Source organism: Eleutherodactylus coqui, chromosome 5, assembly GCF_035609145.1.
Source record: "Eleutherodactylus coqui strain aEleCoq1 chromosome 5, aEleCoq1.hap1, whole genome shotgun sequence".
NCBI lineage: Eukaryota > Metazoa > Chordata > Amphibia > Anura > Eleutherodactylidae > Eleutherodactylus > Eleutherodactylus coqui.
The window spans coordinates 247,094,154-247,114,622 of NC_089841.1; the positions used below are offsets into that span (position 1 = coordinate 247,094,154).

General features: G+C 42.7%; 1 protein-coding gene across 5 annotated transcripts in view; it reads right to left on the reverse strand.

Annotated features, from left to right (window-relative positions):
• The window catches only part of PTBP3 (polypyrimidine tract binding protein 3), a 140,087-nt gene that overhangs the window by 10,728 nt on the left and 108,890 nt on the right, over positions 1–20,469 (reverse strand). For all 5 annotated transcript variants that reach the window (XM_066604431.1, XM_066604433.1, XM_066604432.1 and 2 more), the window contains exons 4-11: positions 19,754–19,900; positions 15,235–15,399; positions 12,881–12,991; positions 8,370–8,544; positions 4,633–4,707; positions 2,874–3,013; positions 1,028–1,061; positions 221–313 (exon numbers count right to left, since the gene is read on the reverse strand). In XM_066604431.1, coding sequence (XP_066460528.1) covers positions 221–313; positions 1,028–1,061; positions 2,874–3,013; positions 4,633–4,707; positions 8,370–8,544; positions 12,881–12,991; positions 15,235–15,399; positions 19,754–19,900 — 940 coding nt within the window. The remainder of the gene's footprint in view (positions 1–220; positions 314–1,027; positions 1,062–2,873; positions 3,014–4,632; positions 4,708–8,369; positions 8,545–12,880; positions 12,992–15,234; positions 15,400–19,753; positions 19,901–20,469) is intronic.

The following is a 20,469-nucleotide window of genomic DNA, read 5'->3' on the forward strand; positions in this document are numbered from 1 at the left end:
GGTCCGATTTACACAAATTGCTTTTTAAATGGCACCCCAATGCAAAATCATCGGGTGTACAAGAGGAGAAAAAAAGCAGCAATCGTTAATGGACTATCTGATAGAATTTCTCTGCCACATTCAAGCAAATACCAAGCCCAAGCCGCGGGCAGAAGTGGTGCCGGCTCACAGACCAATAAGCAGGTACTTCTAAGTCCAGCGCACCCCTTTAAGTACTCACCAAGTTGTGCTTGAGTTGCATCTGCCATCTGCACCAAGGCATTTTCTTTTTTATTAAACAGAATCTTCACACGATGGACGTCGCCATAAACTCCTTTAAAAAGAAAGTAAAAAGCTTTACAGTACGCCACAGACATGTATGCAAGCTCTACTGAAAGCCATACAGCAACAAGTCTTGCAACGGAGGTTGAACTGCACCCAACTGCTGAGACAGAACTTCTCCAATACAAAGTCAGTATGACAAGGAGTCATCAGCTACAATTTCCATTGCCCATTATCTATGATGGAAGACCCTAGTTACAGTACCGGTGGTAAATCCATCCACCTTAACCATGAACGGGTCTGGAGAGGTTTGATCTCCTCATAAGGCGAGGTTCACCTCTGAATTGGAGGGTCTGTTAAAATGTTCCATTACAGAGTTTGTCAAATAAAGGTGGTCAACATAGAACAGCATGCGGCGTTATTGTGTATGGGAATATGACGGACACCATTATGGAAACCCGATGGGCCCAATTATAGTCAATGGTGTCCGTTTGTATCAGTCACACAATGAAGTTGGTTGCCGTTATTTTCGTTGCTCTGCCCTAGAACGGCGCAGAACAATGGAAGTACATGCAGGCGTGAAAGCAACCGGCTACATACAAAATTAACATTTCTGTTGTAACACTATTAATCATTTCTGAATAAAAAAGTACAAACATGGTGATCCTTTATCACAGTTGGCTTTTAGCATCTCGTGTTCCTTTTATCTTACATTTATGCTAGCAATTTCTGAATGGTTCTTCTACAAAAGAATAAGATTGCTTACCAAACAGGATAAATAGGGCATGGGGTAAGATCACCTGTAAAAGAAGCCAGACACAATTTAGCAAAATATGACACAAAACGTAAAGTGATAAAACTCAATTCTATTTTAAAAAGGTTAAAGGGAATGCTTCACAAAATAACCCGTCTATATTCTTTAATAGGGCATACGAATGCCATAGAGCACTCATATCGAGCACAAGACCCGTGGGCCGCATACAGCCCGTCACGCTATTTTATGTGACCTGCTGGCTGTGCAGCAACCTAATAGGCACTCCACTCACCCAGCCTGCAGCTCCGGACCGGCGGCGGTAGTGCAGAGTCACTGACTACTGACCTCTAACCCCCCCAGCGTCTGCATGTGCCAAGGGGAGCAGTTAGACCGCACTGCCGCCACCGGACCGGAGCTGCAGGCTGGGTAAGTGGAATGCCTGCACGGATGCTGCTCGGCTAGATGCCAATAGGGTAGTTAGTATTACTCCTGGAAACACCAGGGGGGGGGGGGTCACTTATTACTACTGGAGCCGATTAAGGGGACACTATTACTATTTGAGCAACTATGAGGGGTGCTATTAATACTGGGTCTTCTAAAGGGTTACTAATCCCTACTGGGACCACTATGGGGGTCACTATTACTATACTGTCTTACAATTACAATCTTCCCTTTGAAGGCGACCACAAGGCTGATGTGGCCCTCGGGGTAAAGGAGTTTGACGCCCCAGCCATAGAGCGGAGTCCGCCCATTAAGGATCCCTCTCTGTGAGTTATAGCTTGCTTATACTTATATAGTCTTCTTCCAGCACTGCTCTCAGCAAATTAGGAGAGAGGGGTGTAAGGCTAACAGCATTCTGTGTCACTACTATCTTTTTATTACATATATGAATGCCAACCAGATTACAATGTCAAGTATTAGTAGTGCATTACCAACATTGATACTAAATGTTGGCAATCTTGTGGTGATGCAGCATGAGAGCCAGCAGACCCAAGGGTGTTTTAACACTGGGCGACCAGTCAGGTGCAGATGCCCGACAGGTTGCCCCAGCGACGATCATTCCTATGCTTTTACACAGGAACGAATGGAGGTGGAGTGGCCAGGGATCGTTCCAGCCCGCCGGCCTCCATTCACAGTAAGCAGGCAGTCGTTCATAAGTGAGCGACTACCTGTTTACACAGAATAACAAGTCCTGCAGTTTTCTGCATTCAGAAACTCAACAGCGAATGAGAAATCATTGACTTCTAATTCGTCATTCAGTCGGTGCATGCATTTACCCTGAACAATTATCCTTCAGATCGTCGGGGAATAGTGGAAATCTGAACGATAATCGCTCCCTGTAAATGCATCTTTACTACAGATCCTGGTACCAGGGACATTGCAGACATTAGATAACAATACATTTATTAACCCTTTCCAATCCAATTTGTATCCTGGTTTTCCTAGGGGGCTTACTCTTTTTCTGCCATTATACAACAGCACTATCTGCTGGCTAAAGCCAGTACTGCATGAGGTGACACGTTGGATAGGCTCCGACAGCAGAGAGGCTGGCAATATACAGTAAGAGAACCCAGACGGACGTCTTCCAACATCGGAGCTGTACAGCCTTAAATCATAATGTCTTCAGATGTCAGACAGTGGATTGGAAAGGGTTAAGACGCCTGATGTCTGTGTAAGTGATCTCGGTGAACCTATATTCCATATGACGCTGATGCCAATGCTGCTGTATCATCACTGACTTAATAGCTGAATGCAGAAGAAAGGAAAGTAAGAGCCAACACTCCTCAATCCTGGCTTATCAACACAGTCTTTATATACTGTACATCGTAAGAGAGACTCCAACAGGGGGTTCACTTACGTCAGGATTAAGATTACTGATTAACAAAACGGAGTGTCCTGGAATAGCAGTCAGGCCGGGTATTGCCATACGCCCAGTGATAGCAGAAGTGGTGAGAGCAAGAGGTCCAAGAGACCCAGGTACACTTGAGACTGACAGCCCTTAAATGGGAAGAAAACAGTGGAATTAAAATTCAACATACTGTAGTGACTACCGCGTTTCCCCAAAAATAAGCCATACCCTGATTTTTCGAGGAGGCTTGAAATCTAAGCATTACATAAAAATATAAGAATATATTATCTAGCAGATCCCGTCCTCTCGCTGCTTTCCGGGGCTTCACCGCGCATCCTGCAGTCCTCGTTCACCAACAGAAGATCACTTCATGGTTACGAGATTCATAAATCCCGCCTCCAGCAAGCGACAACTCTGATTGGTTTATAGAGCGCTGCATTAATTGGCTGAGCAGTGCTCAAAAACCAATCTGAAGGCTGTGATTGGTTTATCCAGCAAAACTTTAATTGGTTCTTCGACCACCGCTCAGCCAAACACAGCCATTGCGTTGTGGAGGCAGTATTGATGAATTGGCTGAGCTGTGGCATTGATTGGTTAAATTCATAAATCCCGCCGCCACAATGCGACGTCTGTGATTTGATTCTTCGACTGCTGCTCAGCCAATCAATGCAGCGCTAGATGAACCAATCATAGCCATCGCATTGGTTCATTGAGCACTGCATTGATTGACTGAGCAGCACTCAAGAACCAATCAGAGCCATCGTTTTTTAGAGGCGGGATTTATGAATCTCTTAACCAGGAAGCGATCTTCTGTTGGCGAATAAGGACTGCACGATGCGCTGGAGCTCCAGAAAGCAGCGAGAGAACATGAACCGAGCCTGCTAGGTAAGTAAAATAAGATCTCCCCTGAACATAAGACATAGCGCCTCTTTTGGGGCAAGAATTAATATACAACAGGGCCTTATTTTCAGGGAAACATGGTAGTGGTTGTGCAGGATTACACAAAAAGGTCAATTTTCCGGATGCAGCAGCGCTCTCATCCACGGGCTGTGCCTGATATGGCAGCTAAATTAAGCTGAATGGAGATGAAGGACAAAAGGATTAGGTAATCTCAGATGCTCCTCAATGGGTAATCTGTTGGGTATTTGCGTATATGTCATCTGCATTACACATTTAAGAAATGATTCACTAATGAACAGGCCCAAGTGCTACACAAACAACAGAAGTCCGACGCATAATTAGGTTTCTTAGTATAAAACTGCTGATTAAAAACTCCAATCAAATTAGCTCATATTAATGCTACAGATTTCCAGAGCTAACCATCATGTCATCTTCTCCTTCCTCACATGATGCTTAAAAGAGAGTCTGTCACCTACTTTTAGCCCTACAAGCTTTTAGGCTAAGAGTATGTGACCCGCTGAGTCCGGAGATGTAAGTGTTATACTTACCTTCCGTCGTTCCCCCGGTGTGAGCGCTGAAAGCTGGCGCTCGGTTCATTGGGCGGCGCTGCTAAGTAGTCCGTCCATTATAAAACTAGTACAGATTACTTGGCAGCGCTGTTGGATACACTGAGCGGCGGCTTCCAGCGCTGACACGAGAGGAACGATGGGGAAGGCAATTATAATACTTACATCCAAGACTTGGGGTCACCGACTTAGTAGGTGACAGATTCCCTTTAATAAGCCTCAGAATGCTTTATATCAAAACATCGGGTTATCATTTGGGAAAGTACTTATTGTTTCATTGACCCATGTTGCGGTATACCTACCTGCCTGAGGGAAGCCAATAGCGGGTGCAAACCCTGCAGCTCCTGCATAAGGTGAGGAAATTATACCTGGAGCACCTGAACCAAAAAAAACAAAGGTATATAAGTCACATGTGAGTGAGGGTTACATTCTTCACCCGCAATCCTACAGTCAAGGAAGAGGCACATTTTGGGCAAAACCATTTAACAAATAGACACCACACTGCGTGGCTGGGATGACGGCCACAGGGGCCTCTTTATTCAATGTTTTAGCGTATTATTCAATAAAAGACTAAACTATGTATACAAATAAACAATTTTTATATATCAAAACCCTGAAGAAAAGAGAAAGAAGTCTGATGGCCCAATACCAGAGTCATGCCACCACTTTGCAGAAACCAATATGAACTTGGAAGTTAAAATTTGCCTCCGCTGCATCAAGTGTAACCAGACCCGGAATCCATACGTGCCATCACTTGGCTTACACATCTACCGTTAATGAAGTCAACTCTCTAAAGCCAAGACTGTTGTACCAACAAGAAGCTACTCCTAAATCCTAGGCACTAACATTAAGCCAATAGGGACGGCAGGTGGACAAGCAGCTTCCAACATTAAGATGTGGCTGAGAAGATGGCCTCCTCTTGTGACCACCACGCAGCACCACACTTAACCCTACCTATAATCCTTCAAGGATTTGTCATATTTCTCTTCCTCTGGGTCACGATTGCTCGAGTCACACTTTGCAATACTAAGGTTACACAGAGGGTATAAACATTCCCACCTCTTCCTGCTTCCAAAAAGTAGTGCGTTAGCGCATATCTACGCTATAGTATTCTAACCGAGGACACACCGGGCCTTGTGGATCAAACTTTAAAAAAAAAAAGAGGACTAAAAAAAAAAAAAAAAAATTTACACACACGCACACACTTTATCTCACTAAGCTTGTACCTTGTTACTTAAAGGGGACCCGTCACCAATGTCATACCGCCCAAACCACTGACAGCATAAGCTTGGGGCAAGTATGCATATTGCGCCCATGCATGCTCTCTTCTGAGAGATTTCAGGATAAACATTCTTTGAAGATACAAGCGGAGCTGGTGATCCGAGTCACAGGGGTGGCGCTGTACCAGGCCTTCCCTGCCTACATTGTGTAGAGTGAAAGCGCTGTCCTCTTTTTTTTGGGGGGGGGGGGTCATTCCGCCTGCATCTTCCAAGTAGGTTTATTCTGAAACGCCACAGTACTTCAGAGTAGAACATACATGGGTGCGATGTGCGGACTCATCCCAGGTTCTCGGAGCCTCGTGGTTTTGGGCAGCATGAACACGCCGTTATTAGTGGTCACGCACACACATGTAATATGGCTCCGGACAGGCTTCAGGTTGTTGTACGCTCCTATGGTCATACAGTTTTTTCAGTTCGTTTCCATATGAATGCATAAAACCCCACACGCTCCATTGGGTTCCATATTATTGAGGCATTCCTTCAGAAGCCTTTAGGGGAAAATAACTGACTAATATATGCTGCCATGGACGGTAGCTTGGGGCAGCAGGAACCACATATCCCTTATTACAGATGGATGGGCATGAGGCCTTTAACCCCTTAACGGCGCAGGACGTACAGTTACGTCCTGTGTGCTCGGGGATTGTACTGAGGGGATGGGGAGCCGTTCTTGCTCCAAACAATGCAGGTGGTGGCTGTTTCTTACAGCTGGCACTCGCTTGCAACAGTCACGATTAGCGCTCTTAACCCTTGAAATGCCGCTGCTAGTTCTGTTTAAATCCCCTGATCAAAGTTTGGTGGTCTTGAATGCCCATCTTCCCTGTGATGCGGTGGCAAGATGCCTTGGGACTTCTGAAGGTATGTCTGTGGCATGGCTTGGTAGAATGCCTATGAGATCACGGTATAAATCTAAAACAAAAGTATTACATTATACTGCATGAGTGATCAAACAATCGCAAGTTCAAGTCCCTATGGGAACTAAAAAATAAAAAAATTAAAAAAAAATATATATATATATTAAAAACATGAGTAAAAGAAATAAGGAAGTTTAAAAACTTTCCCTTTTCTCATATTTGGAATAAAACAAATCAAAACAAAAGCATATTTGGTAGCACTGGACCGGTACAAGTACAATCAAAGTAAAGCATCGGTGAACACTGTCAGTACAAAAAAAAATGTATATATTTATTAATTTTTCATTTATCATCATAAATCGTACTAACCCAGAGAATAAAGTTATTATGTCATTTTTGCCACAGTATGTACACCAGAAAAACAAGATTCCACCCAAAGATGTCGGAATTCCATTTTTTCCATTTCACTCCACTTAGAGAATTTTTAAAAACTTTTTCAGTATATTATATGGTGCATTAAATAGTACCACTAAAAATACAACTCGTCCCGCAGAAAACAAACCGTCAGATGGCAATGTTGTTGGATATATAAATAATTTTTTTTAAAAGGCTGCTTCCTGAAGGGGTTAAATAATAATAATGAAAAACCCCGCAGTGATCAAGCTGTGAGTAAGGGAGCAGTAAAGTAATTTTCACAGTAAAGAAGCATATTCAGGGATTATTTATGTTGTAAGATCATCCATTTCCATGGAAAGTAGAATTAATGAATGATGGCATTACCAGAAATTACGCAACTGCAATTATGAAACGGTTAACAAGCTATAGGAGGCCTGAAGATCATGTGCTTTACAAGGAAGCGCCGGACATAAAGTAGCATGAATTAATACAAATATGTAACATTTCCATGTGAAAACCAGTAGACTACTGGAAGAATGACACATTCACAATGAGATAATTACACCTGACAAGACTCATCAGTACAGAAGAGCAGAACACATTTCATTAACGATGCAAGAATGCATAAATAAGGACTGCGGCATCTCCGGAATTGTGTGCGGAACAAGAAGAGGGACAGACGCCTTACAACACGGACTCATTTACAGTATGAAGACCAAAGGACTACTGTCATTCCGGTAATTACTGACATGTTCATAGTCATTTCCACGACAAGAAAATTGTAAGTATACAGGAAGCTGGAAAACTGCAGATAGAAATGATACACACAGGCGCAATAATGGGAACATATCATATGGGAGCTATTGGAAAATTAACAGCAAGTGCTAGCTAGGACCTAAAATACAAAAGTTGTTACAATGTACATTTAGCATTGAGCCTCTTAAAGGGACTTTGTCACCTACTTTTAGCCCTATGAGCTAAGCTTATGGGCTGAATGTAGGTGACCCGTGAAGTCCGGGGATGTAAGGGTTATACTTACCTTCCCCAGTTTGAAAGCTGCTAAGTAGTCCGCCCATGAGAAAATTAGACCACACCCCCTTTTCTCCCCTCCCAGTCAGCAGATTCATCACTGATCGAGCTTTTATTGGACCATCTAGGACGCCAGCTTCAGCAGCCTACAAGTGCGCAAGATCTGGGAGGCCGGGTTGCAACATCTGTGGGCAAATGTGCCACAGGATAACGAATGGCGCCTGTATGCCTCCATACCCAACTGTATCTCATCATGCATCCAGGATAGAGGCGGCCCAACAGGATACTAGAACCTCCTTTCAATTCTACAGTTTTCCCAAAAAACGTTTCCTTTCACTCTAATATTGTAATCACTTATACCATCATTACATTCACACATAAAACTCCTTTTTTGTCAATGAGTGTATAATTTTAGGGATTTTTAAAAGACTTTGCAGAGGGTTACGAGCCCCTTAGGGGAATGCAAAACCCCACAATACCTACCAAAAGCAGCTGCCATTGTGGCATCGAGGGACGGCTGTCCATCTCCAGTAGGCAGGTCAAGGCGCGTGAAGTCTCGGCTCTTATCATTGTTGTATTTGACATTAAGGCTTGTCAGCTTGGAAAATTCTATACGCAGGGTGCAACAGGCATTGTAAATATTCTGCCCATCTAGAGCCTGGAAAAAGGAATAGTTACATTATAAAAAAGTTTAAAAAAGGGAGGGTTTACTATTACAAATATGCAAGATTTCTGGTGAAAAAAGCAGCAATTTTGGCGCAAGAAGCGTTTTGTGTCAAATGGCTAGCGGCCCATCATGATGACTGTGATTTATGCCAGAAACAGGTCTAAGTTGTAGATGAAAACTAGGTGATAAGTTGCAGATCGATGAGGTCCAACTGCCGGGACCACCACCCATCTTGAGAACAGGACCCCACCGCATCCCGAAATATGGGAAGCAGTAGCTGCACATGGTCACTATTTATTTTAATGGGACTGCCAGGGATACAAAAGCGCTTGGACTTGGTTATCCCTAGCGGTCCCATTGAAGTGAGTAGAGCAGCAGTACGCATATATGACTGCTGCTGCCCACAATTCGGGAAGTGCGGGATCCTGCTTTTGGGATTGGGGAGGGTCCTAGCAATTGGACCCCCACTGATCTGTAAGTTATCCCCTATCCATAGTAGAAGTATCCACTTGGTGTAAGAAGGCACTATTGTACAAGCGAGCCACAATATTGTACAAGTGAGCCACAATATTGTACAAGCGAGTCTACTCATCACCGCTCCCCAGCAGAGCATTCATCCCGGACCACCTAGTCTTCTATTACTTCTTCTGCGGCCTGACCGTGCTCCTGCAGTCAGCACTACCTTGCAAAATTCAGATTATAAAAGCATGCGTTTCAGATGGAGAGAAACTTAAATTTTGTAGAGTCTCTAAAACGTTTCTATGTACATTTTTCTATTTCCCGTATTGCACTAGGACTTTGTTTCTACTTCTGTTCCACATTATGCTTTACAGTTCAGAAGCAAGCAGAGCTGAGGTGTTAGGAACTTCCGTGAAGCTTATGCACACAAGCCATACTGTGGTTTAATGAAGCTTGGACAACCTCCAGCTAATGAATTTTGGTTCCTTTACCCTCAGGCTTAAAGGGGGTTCAAAGGAAGAAAGAGTGCAAAGTAATGTAAGAAGGAAGCAACACATTAGACTCTTTATGACGCTCACTAATGGACCCATGTGTTTTCCAGCAGGCTTGGGTACGGTGGCAGACTGGCACTTGAATGCTGGTCATTGCTACTATTTTCTCCTGATTAGAGTCAGATACTAGTAACTAAATCTCACCAGATGGAGGTTTTCCCATTTTAACCCTTTTAAGTAGTTTGGCAGTCGTTTTATGCCAAAATTAACACAGGGCCTATTTGACATTGTGGTACTTTAAAGCAAAGATTGTACAGAGGCGATTTCATTTTTTGAGGTTTTTTTAAGCCTCAGCATGGTCTAGTTTCAGAATTTAGTGATTTGTTTCCTACTTGGTCTTCATGGTAAAATGTTAAAAATTGCATTTAAAAAAAGCCATAAAAAAAAACTTCTGTGTAGTGAAAGTAATATTCTCATGATGACCACCAACCACCATCCACTTGCTGCTTCTAGCAACCAAAAATATGGATAAAAACAGCCGATAAAAACAATACAAAAACCAAACCCTAAAAGGGAACCTGTCATCACCTTTGAGCCCCTTAAACTACATTATAGGGTTCAAAAGTGATGGAATGGGGAGTCCACACCTGCGAGCTGCCATCGTGACTCTCCCTGTCTGTCCATGTTCGATCAAGCAGCTCATCATCTTCCACCTCCTCCTCCTCCTCCTCCTCCTCCTGAGCGGACTGTATGTCACGGTGAGCACCAGGAGCTGGCACCTCCGTTCCCCCTGAGCACACACTGACCCATGGTTGGGCATCAGTGCATTTAATGTCTTGGTCTTCTCCTTCTGGTTGTTTGAACTGCCCGGGTTGACATCCATGGCACTGAATGATCAGGCAGCTCCTCAGACTGATCTATATAAACTGCTTTGGAGGGTGCGGGGAATTTGGCAGGGGGTGCAGCAGAGAGGGGAAGTGTTTTTGCGCACATAATAAGAAGTAGCAAGCTCCCATACACTTTCATTGTGTCGCTCATGTTCTATCTTGACACGTATTACACGAATACAGACGCCGAGATAGTGTATGGGGATTGATGGCATCCAGCAAGTACACATTGCGTACTTGCTCGCATGCAAGAGATACGTGTGGCACGCAGTAAACACAGTCATCATGAGCTCGGACTGTTTGTTATTTTTTCCATGATAAAGGGGATTTTGTTGTAAAAAGTAAACTAACTTTTTTCTTCACACTTTTTTAGTTCCTTAGTTGGTTATCACACGGCCGAGAAAATAGAGCAAGATTTGTGCGCTTTGCGAGACGCACAAGCTTTGCGTGAATATGCACCCCATTCTTTTGAATAGGGTCATACACGAGTGTTTTTTATTTATCATCATTTATTTATTTTGGCAGAAGGAGGTCTTGGAGATATATATAATTACTAACCATTCTAACTAACTAGACCATGTGATTGTATAATCGCCGATATAGTATACCGCAATTTTTCTGTATTACAGTCTATTATAGCTGCCAGTGTAAAACTGACAGGCAGCCTATTAGGCTCTGCATCTGCCAGGTCCTAATAGTTACACCCAGGGTGGGCCTTCTTTAAGGCTGATTTACACGCAACGATTTTTTTAAATGATTAAAAGACTGACAGTACTAGCCTTAATGCCCATTAGCACTTTATCAGCTTCATTTGCATGTAAATGAGCCTCCAGCAGCTGTTTGCAAATCCCAGCATGTGGTCTGGACTTTGCACTCAGCTGCATTGTCTTCCTATGGGCTGCCACTGGCTGTCAGCTGAATACAGTGTAATCAGTTGCTCCCATGCAGAACACAGTGTGCAGTTCCTGCTATTTGTCTCCGGCTGAACAATAGATTTTATGCTCCCCTAAAAATCATCATTCGGCCGAAGAGTGAAAGATAGAAGCGTTTACACGCAATGATTATCACTCAAAAGCCATCATTTTAACTAATTTTGAGTGATAATCATTGTGTGTATACGGGTCTTTAGACTCCCGGTTGCCATGGAATTACACTAGCACCTCCAGATCACCTTGCAGGATTTCCAATGGGGTGTCATGGAAGATCCCTTCCTCTGCCTCAACACTAGGATGCTATGTTGCTATTTAGTTATCTCACTGCGATGGTAACGAGTGGGCAATCGCTACGTCTAGAAGAAAGCAGGTTTCATCACCAACACAGAAAAGGGTTCTTTACTGTAAGAGCAGTGAGACTGTGGAACTCTCTGTCTGAGGATGTGGTGATAGCAAAATCCATAGAGGAGTTTAAAAGGGGACTTGATGTCTTTCTGGAGCAGAAGGATATTACAGGATATAAATCTTAGGTTAATTGTTAATACAGGCAGGTAGGAGCTATTAGGGGTTGATCCAGGGATTAGTCTGATTGCCATTAGGGAGACGGGAAGGAATTTTTCCCCCAAAAGGGCTAATTGGCTTCTGCCTCTTGGTTTTTTTTGCCTTCCTCTGGATCAACAACACAGGAGGATAAACAGGCTGGACTAGATGGACATTGTCTTCATTCGGCCTTACATACTATGTTAAATCCTTGCTGTTGCAACAAAGTATCAGCTGTAATATATATCTGACACTCTCTGCGGATGGTGCGTGCACCATGTAAATGATGGTCCTGTGCCCTAATAGGGCACATGGAAAGAGGTTCTACATATGGGACAAACCCTTTAAGTATCTCAATATTTCGTTGTGGATAAAAGCTGCTAAAAAACAACTCCACGGTAAGATTACTTGTTTATCCAGAATAAGCTAAAGCACCATAATCACCATCGCACAGAAATGGATGCAGATATATTACACTTTGTGCTACAATAGTATAAAGCGAGAATGAAGTGCGGCTATCACATGTGTGTGACATAACATATCCACGTGCGCTCAGCAGGGAGACGTATGTCCAAAAAGGTCACATGCCACACGGCTGCACATTACATCTACCTAGAGAAAACAGGACTGCTGGGGGAAAGAACAGACAAACACTGAGCAGCGGGACAATGAATGATAAATGTCTGCAAACATTTGCTCTCTTGAAAAGCAACCAAAACGGCGCGGCTTTTTAAGGTGGATACATTTTCCCCCGATGGTCCATGCGCTCTCTGCCACTTATCTCAATGTTGCAAAATAGGTCAGTCATTGTAGAGCCGGGTCCAAGAACATTTCAGACTCATTTATTACTGAAGCTCTTTGTTTACCCGGCACATTCACACAAAGCAGCTTTGTAACTCTGATAATACACAGCATAAGACTGCCAAAACTCACGAATAACTGTAGAACCTACAGAAAGAAGATTTTTTTTCCTTCCCCATCTCATGTAATAAGTGTGTGCATCATGTGCCTGCCTTACCACTTTGGCATGATGTGCATTCATTGGATCAGCATATTGAAGCAGAGCCTGGAACTGGTTGTTCTTTGTGAACGTGATGATCTTCAATACTGTTCCAAACTTGGAAAAGATCTGCGAGAAGAAATAAGTATTGGAGATAAGAGATAGAGAGAAGTATTAAGTGTCTTATACGGATCTTAAAGACTCCTTGACTTTGTGTCCCTACAAAGATTCCAATGAATGCGATCAAGTGAAGACATTAGAATAAGGTATTACTGTAAAACAAAGTCCTCTTTCGGCTACCGTACTTGGGATTATTTGTGATGGAATTAAAAAAGGCATGGTGCATTATGCACGGGTAATGTATATATATATATAATATATTACATAGTCCATTATAGGAAACTAGACTGCTACTTCCTACATACTATTGTAGAAGCATTGCATTATAAATTTTATGCATTAGTGTGGGGTGCATAACACTTGTGCAGAGCAAGAAGTACGTGTGTAAAAGACAGGCATTGTAGTGTTGGACGTGCAGCTTTGTCATAATTAACCTTTTTAATTTTTTTTTTTACTAAGGCCGATATCACACAGTCGTGAAAATCGTTTAAGATATGTTCAATGTGAGACGCACAAATATGAACCTCAATATTTTGAATTGCGTCATATACATGAGCGATTTTTTTCATGCACCGTGGTGTGGGAAGAGAAATTGCAGCATGTCCTATCCTTTGGCGTTCCTTCAGAACACATCGCCCATTGTGTTCAGTGGGGCCGGAAAACACATCACACGCCGTGTGATGCGCATGATAATGCGATGCGTGGTTTCCCATTGAAAACGACGGAAAACGCCTGCCAAGGATCGCAACTGTACTGAAGTGATGAGCGGCTTTTTGACACAAAGACATCTCGCATCCGCAGGGATATCGCACGTGCATGAGTGCAATATCGTGCTGTGATACTAGCCTAAGAGAGAAGTATCACACAAGCTGTAGACTTTGAATAGTTGTGGGGGATGACACTCTACATAACCTCTTGCATTGGAACAATAGAATAGAATAGCCTGGAAACATCACTTGAGTGTTTCTTATTGTATTCTTCTCCGCTGCATCGAATTAATCATACCCGATACAAAAAAATCATAGTTCATTCCACAAATACATGGCGCTCAGATGCGCACATATACACTCGAGTGATGCCAGCCTTAGGATGCCTTGCCACTGCAAGCGCAATGACGTATGGGCTCATTGCTCTCAAGCAGGGCAAAACCACGCAATCCCAGCTGTTGACGTGGATACATATTCTCTCGAATGGATTCATTCTATTCCCGCCATTATGGTTGATGTTCCAGCAGCCATGAAAACGCATCCACAATAAGGCGCAGATGGGAATTGTTTGAAGAGACTGATTGACCCAAAGGACTTCAATCTGGACATATTTCTTGCCCATAAAAAATGTTACCAGTTCATGAGTAGTTGATGGAAGATTTGTATATATAAAAAAAAACACTAAATTATTTTTAAGACCTGCCGATTTGTCGTTAGAACAAGCGAATGACATCAGAGTTCGCCCGTGCAGCCCGTTTATACTGGCAGATACATCGTTGGCTTGGTCAAATGAGAAATCGTTCAGTCGTTCACATTCGCTGTATGAGTGACTGAGAACGAATCAACAATCGGTATCTAAACCCAATGATAACTGAACGAGCCAACAATCATATTTCTGCCTGCAGAAAATAAATGAAAAGCGAATGATTTATGGTTCATCGCTTAGTCGTTGGCTGCGTTTACTCTGAACACTTATTGTTCATTTTTGCTCGTTTTAATGCTTTTTCGACAATAACATTCTGTGTAAAAGGGCCTTAAGACATCTATTACAAAGAATAGTCAATATGTTTACTCATCTACCATAGTGTAAAGCTTGAAGGGGTTTAGGTCTCTGCTGACCGAGAGGTCACGGCTCGTGTGTTTACAGGATTCATGACTGATCACCGTCATAAACCAGTCTGCCTTATAATGAGGCTGCAGCAAAGAAAGAAACCTGACATTTTGCACACGGCTTCCCAAGAAGTACTATTCCTAGATTTTATAAAACACAGTGAAGTGGGAATGTTTTTGACTCCCCTCTAGGAGGAAGGGAATAGGAATGCTACCTTCACAGCGCCCGTATCAGTCAGTACACTGAATTGTGATGGGTCTGTTCACATTCCCGTATTGTTCGCACGCATTTTGGTGGCGCAAAAAAAAGTCCTATTTTTCTGCGTATTTGCATGCCAAAGTTCCCTAAAGATGTAAAGTGTGAGCTAAGCCTTAATAGAGCATTACTGCATGTATGACGGTTCTACGGAGAGGAAGGGGCAGACAGAGGAGTACCTGATGGAGAACTTCCAGAGTAACAGGATAGAACAGGTTTTCCACGATTATTCTTAGGACCGAACTCTGGCCTGATAGCAACAAACTGTCACTCCCGGGCCCCGCAGTGAGAGTCAGACCGCCGGACTGGACTGTGTTCACAGCTTGTAACGCTGCCTGCGCGCGCTGAAGACAAGGAATAGGTTAGCAGGTATACAAGACATCATTCAGACTGCGCTGCCGGATCCGGCGCTGGGTCTGTCCTTGCCATCCATCCTCTATGGGAAGGAAAGCAGGACGGAACCAGGATGGAACGACATTTTATACTTTCTGTTCGTCAGTCTTTTACACTTGATAGAAAATTGTCATTTTATGAACGTCAGGAGGAAAAAAAAGCAGCACAAAAAATAAATTATACAATATTAACCAAAATCTTTTTTGTAATTAGGAGCCCGTAAAATCCACTGTATCTTCACAGTTCTACCCATTCCTCTAAATGCTAACTTCCGTACAAGTCACATAAGAACTTGTGCTTTGAGCCCTTAGAATGCAGCAGAATTGTGAACGGCAGGGAATAATCCAGAATCAGTACAATGGAAGAAAGCAGCCAATTAGCGCAAATTGTATGTAGATTATATTCATATGTATGCGCAAATGATTTTTGGGTTTTTTATATCACTCTAACAACACAGAAGGAACCTAAAGCCATTTATTTTCCCCTTCCTCCCTAGGATTCCAACATCAGTAGTACTAGTGTTGTCATGAGTAAGAAGCCATGAGTTATTACTAGTGTGTGTGTGTATATATATATATATATATATATATATATATATTAGTAGTGACCACATATTTTTCTTGCCTATTAGCTTTTTAATTTAAAGATCACTGCTTGGCAGTGAATGCAGCCTGTTTTGTTTATGGTCCATCCTGTGACTAGGTAGTAAAATAATGTGTTTTCAGACACTTTTGAACTGTTTTTTAAACTTGTCCGAGAAAAGGCGTGGCCTAAATTGTGCTATACCGCGCAAAACGTTGCGCACAATTTCATAGTGCAAACAGACAACTATTGGATGGTCTAAACGCAGACTGGACAATCTTAAAATTAGACAGATTTATCATTCAGTGATGAATCTGGTGCATTTTAACACTCTTTAGCCCAAGTTTGTACGGTCTACCTTTTAGACTGTGTTGGTAAATAAGCCCCATTAATATACCTATACTTGCACATTTTAGGCTCTGCTCAACATCTGTGATGGAGACACTACTAGGAGCCTGCGGCACAGATCCGTCATCAGACGTTGGATGAACAAGCGCAGCATGCTGTGCCACTTTGTTTAGGAAAATGCCAGAGGTCAATCATTAAACAATGGGACGATCTGAGGAGTAGTGCATCTGGTCGTGACCCGCCTGGTGATAACATCACGCCGATTGTTGCTAAATTGGTTCGGATCATCCGACTTTTAGCAAAAATAGCCAAAATATTGTCTCACTGCTTTGAGCAGAAAGGACCGGTGGGTTGGCTTACCACTGCTGGCGTTCGAGGTTTGAATCTGACCTCAATGGGGATTTGAACCTGGGACCCCAGCAGTGGTAATTCTGATAATCTGTATATATATATATATATATATATATATATATATATATATATATATATATATATATATATATATATATATATATATATATATATATATATATATGTATGTATATATATATATATATATATATATATATATATATATATATATATATATATATATATATATATATATATATATATATATATATATATATATATACACACACACACACATACATACATATATATACAGATTATCAGAATTTTTAGTCTTTAAAACAAAACATAAGAAAATAGAGATTAAATTCAAGAATTGTACTTAAATTCGGGGGAAAAAAATTAATTAGTTTTCGTGGGTATTGCCCAGCCCTAGCCTATGATGGTAACCAGATAAGTAGTGAAAAGTGATCTGTACAGAACAGGCAGGGACGTGTCTACCATGAGGCATGCTGAGCCTCAGGCGGCATCCAGTAGCTTCACAGAGGGGGTGGCGTTAGAGCTGCTGGTTGAGGGACCGGCACTTACCAGCAGCTACTGTGTAAGAGGAGCTGCTACCTTTAAAAAGGCATGTGCTTCCTTAACCCCTTCAAGACCTGATCTTTTTTTTTCCAGTTTTTCTTTTTTGCCTTTTTTCATTCCCAACTTTCAAAATTCATATCTTTTTTAAAAATTTTCTATCGATCTATCCAGGGGAGTAGCTAAAGGCTCGTGGGCCCGGGTGCAAAAGTTTATCTTAGGGCCCCCCAACTTCTTTTAACCCCTTAACGCAGAGGCGTAACTTAAAGCTTCTGGGCCCCAATGCAAAACCTGTAACAGGGCCCCCAAATATAATGCTTTATTCATAGTACTGGGCGGCGTATATGAGAAGAGAGGCTTTAAGGGCCCCCTAAGGCTCCTGGGCCCGGGTGCAACCACATCTCCAATAGTTTTTGTATTGTGTAAAACTTAAAAAAAAATTTTAAGTTGAGTAGAAATAGGAGAAAATCACAAGGGGGCTCTAAGGGACCCCCTTACATGGAACGAACTGTTTGGTGCAGAGCGCCCGACAGCCGTCTCGGTGAGGATTGTTCCTATACTTTTACTCAGAAACGATCATCACTCATTGAATGGAGGCGGAGCGGGCTGGGGATTGTTGCAGCCACGCGCCTCCATTCATATTAAACAGGCAGTCGTTTATAGACGGGTCCATCATTTTTCAGTTTTTATGCATGCATAGACTGGACGGACAGTTCAGTTGCTGCATTTATTTACACTGCGCAATAACCGTTCCGTTTTTCGCTGGATCTCAGCAATCTGAACCCTTATCAGCCCGTGTACAAGGACCCTAAAGCCGAGTGCCTCCACTTGCCTCCTACAGACGAGCTTTGTAGTTTCCTTGTACGTATATTGTAATGTGATCTTTTGCAGTTGAAAGTAAACTTTTTTTCAAACAATATAGAAAAGTACACGGACGTAAAGTCAGTCCCATCGGGGGCCAAAGGACCCTCTCTGCCTTTCATCTGGTGGATGCAGTCGCTGGTGCGTACTGCGTACAGTACGGAAAATGTACAGTGTGAATGCAGCCAAAAAGCGAGGATTCTGATGCTAATCCATGGCAAAATTTGGTTATATTTGGTGTTTGCAGTGAATTTGGCCGCAGCAACGATCCGTAAAACAGCAGGCATACTGCAGACATGAAAATCGGTAACAGTCCGCGCTGGATGGATGGGGTTATGAAATCCCTATTTACTTCTATTCTGCTGCACGTTATGCATTGAAAGTCTGCAACAATCTGCCATAACTGAATGCGGCCTAAAGCTCCAAATAAAGAGATTTTATTAAGGTAATTAGCACAGAATTTTGGAATTTAGATTAATGCAATTAAAATAAAAAATCCCGCACTTGGGCTATTATATATATGGTCTCACATCCGCGCCCAGGGTTCCACTTTCCTGCTCCAATCGAGCAGCAGGAAAGGAAAACCCCTGTGGTTGAATGGCTCCACCCACAAAACAGGGGATAGGTGCCTGATCGGTGTGGGTCTCATCACTGAACCGCCTATATGAATGGAGCAACAGCCAAGCGGGTGGGCTGTTGCTCCAATCACCTGCATGTGACTGCCAGTAATAGCGGAGCGCTGTACTTGACCTTTCTGCGGGTAAAGGGATGAGTGTAAAATCTAGGCCCAATCCTTTTTAATGAACAGCATATTTCTCAATTAGGGTCTAAGCATATTAGCATTAAAGGGGTTTTCCAGGCAATGCCAGCTGTCAGTGCCAGGATACACTGGGGTTGGAGCGGAAGTTGCTGCTCCGCCTCCTGCGTAGTGGCCGATGCTTGTAATAGCAGGCTGGAGTTCCACTGATTGCGCCTGCAATTATGAGCGCCGGCCGCTAGACAGGGGTAGGAGTAGCAGCTCCTTCTTTCACCCCAATGTATCTGACAGCGGGCGCTGCCTGGAAACCCCCTTTAAGGAGGCCCATGGGTTCTCATTAGGTTTACCAGTATTTTTTGATGGCAAGAATAGTGCTCGTCTTGCTGTGAAATTTACCGTCCCCAGGCAGACTGCAGAGTTTACTGACCACATTTGCTAGTATTAATTTAAAAACAGATATAAAGGAGCTGTAAGAGCTATTCTGTAAGTGGAAGGCGTGAAACACGGCCGTGGGATTCTTTTATGAAAGGTACAGTGTGTAAAAAAAGAGCGTCAATCAATGAGATCGTAAGTTTTAAAAGTTCCGAAAGGATCTATTTCTCTGTAACAATAATTGTCTTTTTTCTATGGAGTCTCCTTCCTCGTTTCCTCAGCTAACGACTGTCAGATACCAGTTTACACGAAGGGGTAGAACGCCGAAAACTATTTTCAGGTCTTCATAAAAGTTCTGATCAAAGACAAACAGTGGCAGACGATAACTGCGGCATGTGAAAGGTCCTTTAGTCCAAGTAGTAGACGACCATTTAGGATTTTGTTACATCACATACCGACTGATTAGGCAGGTTGTCAGTCTTCAATTCTCTATGGTTCGAATACTGAATGTAGACCGGCTGACTGCGGAGATGAGGAGTGATGGGGGTGTAGTAATTCATCATAGTAATAGCTGCTTCTTCAGAAGCCATTTCCAAGAAGGCCTGAAATTGAAAGAAAATATAAGAAAATAAACTCATCCGACAATATACGTTCTCTTCATTCATGACTTCCATCTATAGCATACTGTATCACTAAGGGTCGCTCACATCAGCATTAGAGGTTCTGTTTCCAACCTCAGTCACTAATTTACACTAAACAGACAGGACAAAATAGCAAATCAAGCTGCACTACTTCACTGCCAATTTCAATAAAACTGCGGACTGCTGGCTGACAATGAATAGACCCCATTATAATCAATGGGGTCCGTTTGAGTCACAAGACGGATCTATTTGGCCAGAGGGTGCAGTTTTGACGCTCCCCGAGCAGAGCAGGCGGCCGGACCCCCTGAGCGCTGATGTGAACGAGCCCCAATATATTTTGCTTCCTGATTAAAATACTACATGCAAAAAGAGAGAAGCATTTATTCATCTCATTAATGGGCTATAGCGCCTCCTGTCAGCATCAGACTCAACAACTCAACTGCAAACTGATGCAGATATATAATATATACTCATTGTAAAATACACAATCCATCCACTAGGAATTGTGAAAAGTTAAAAAAATTGTGTGA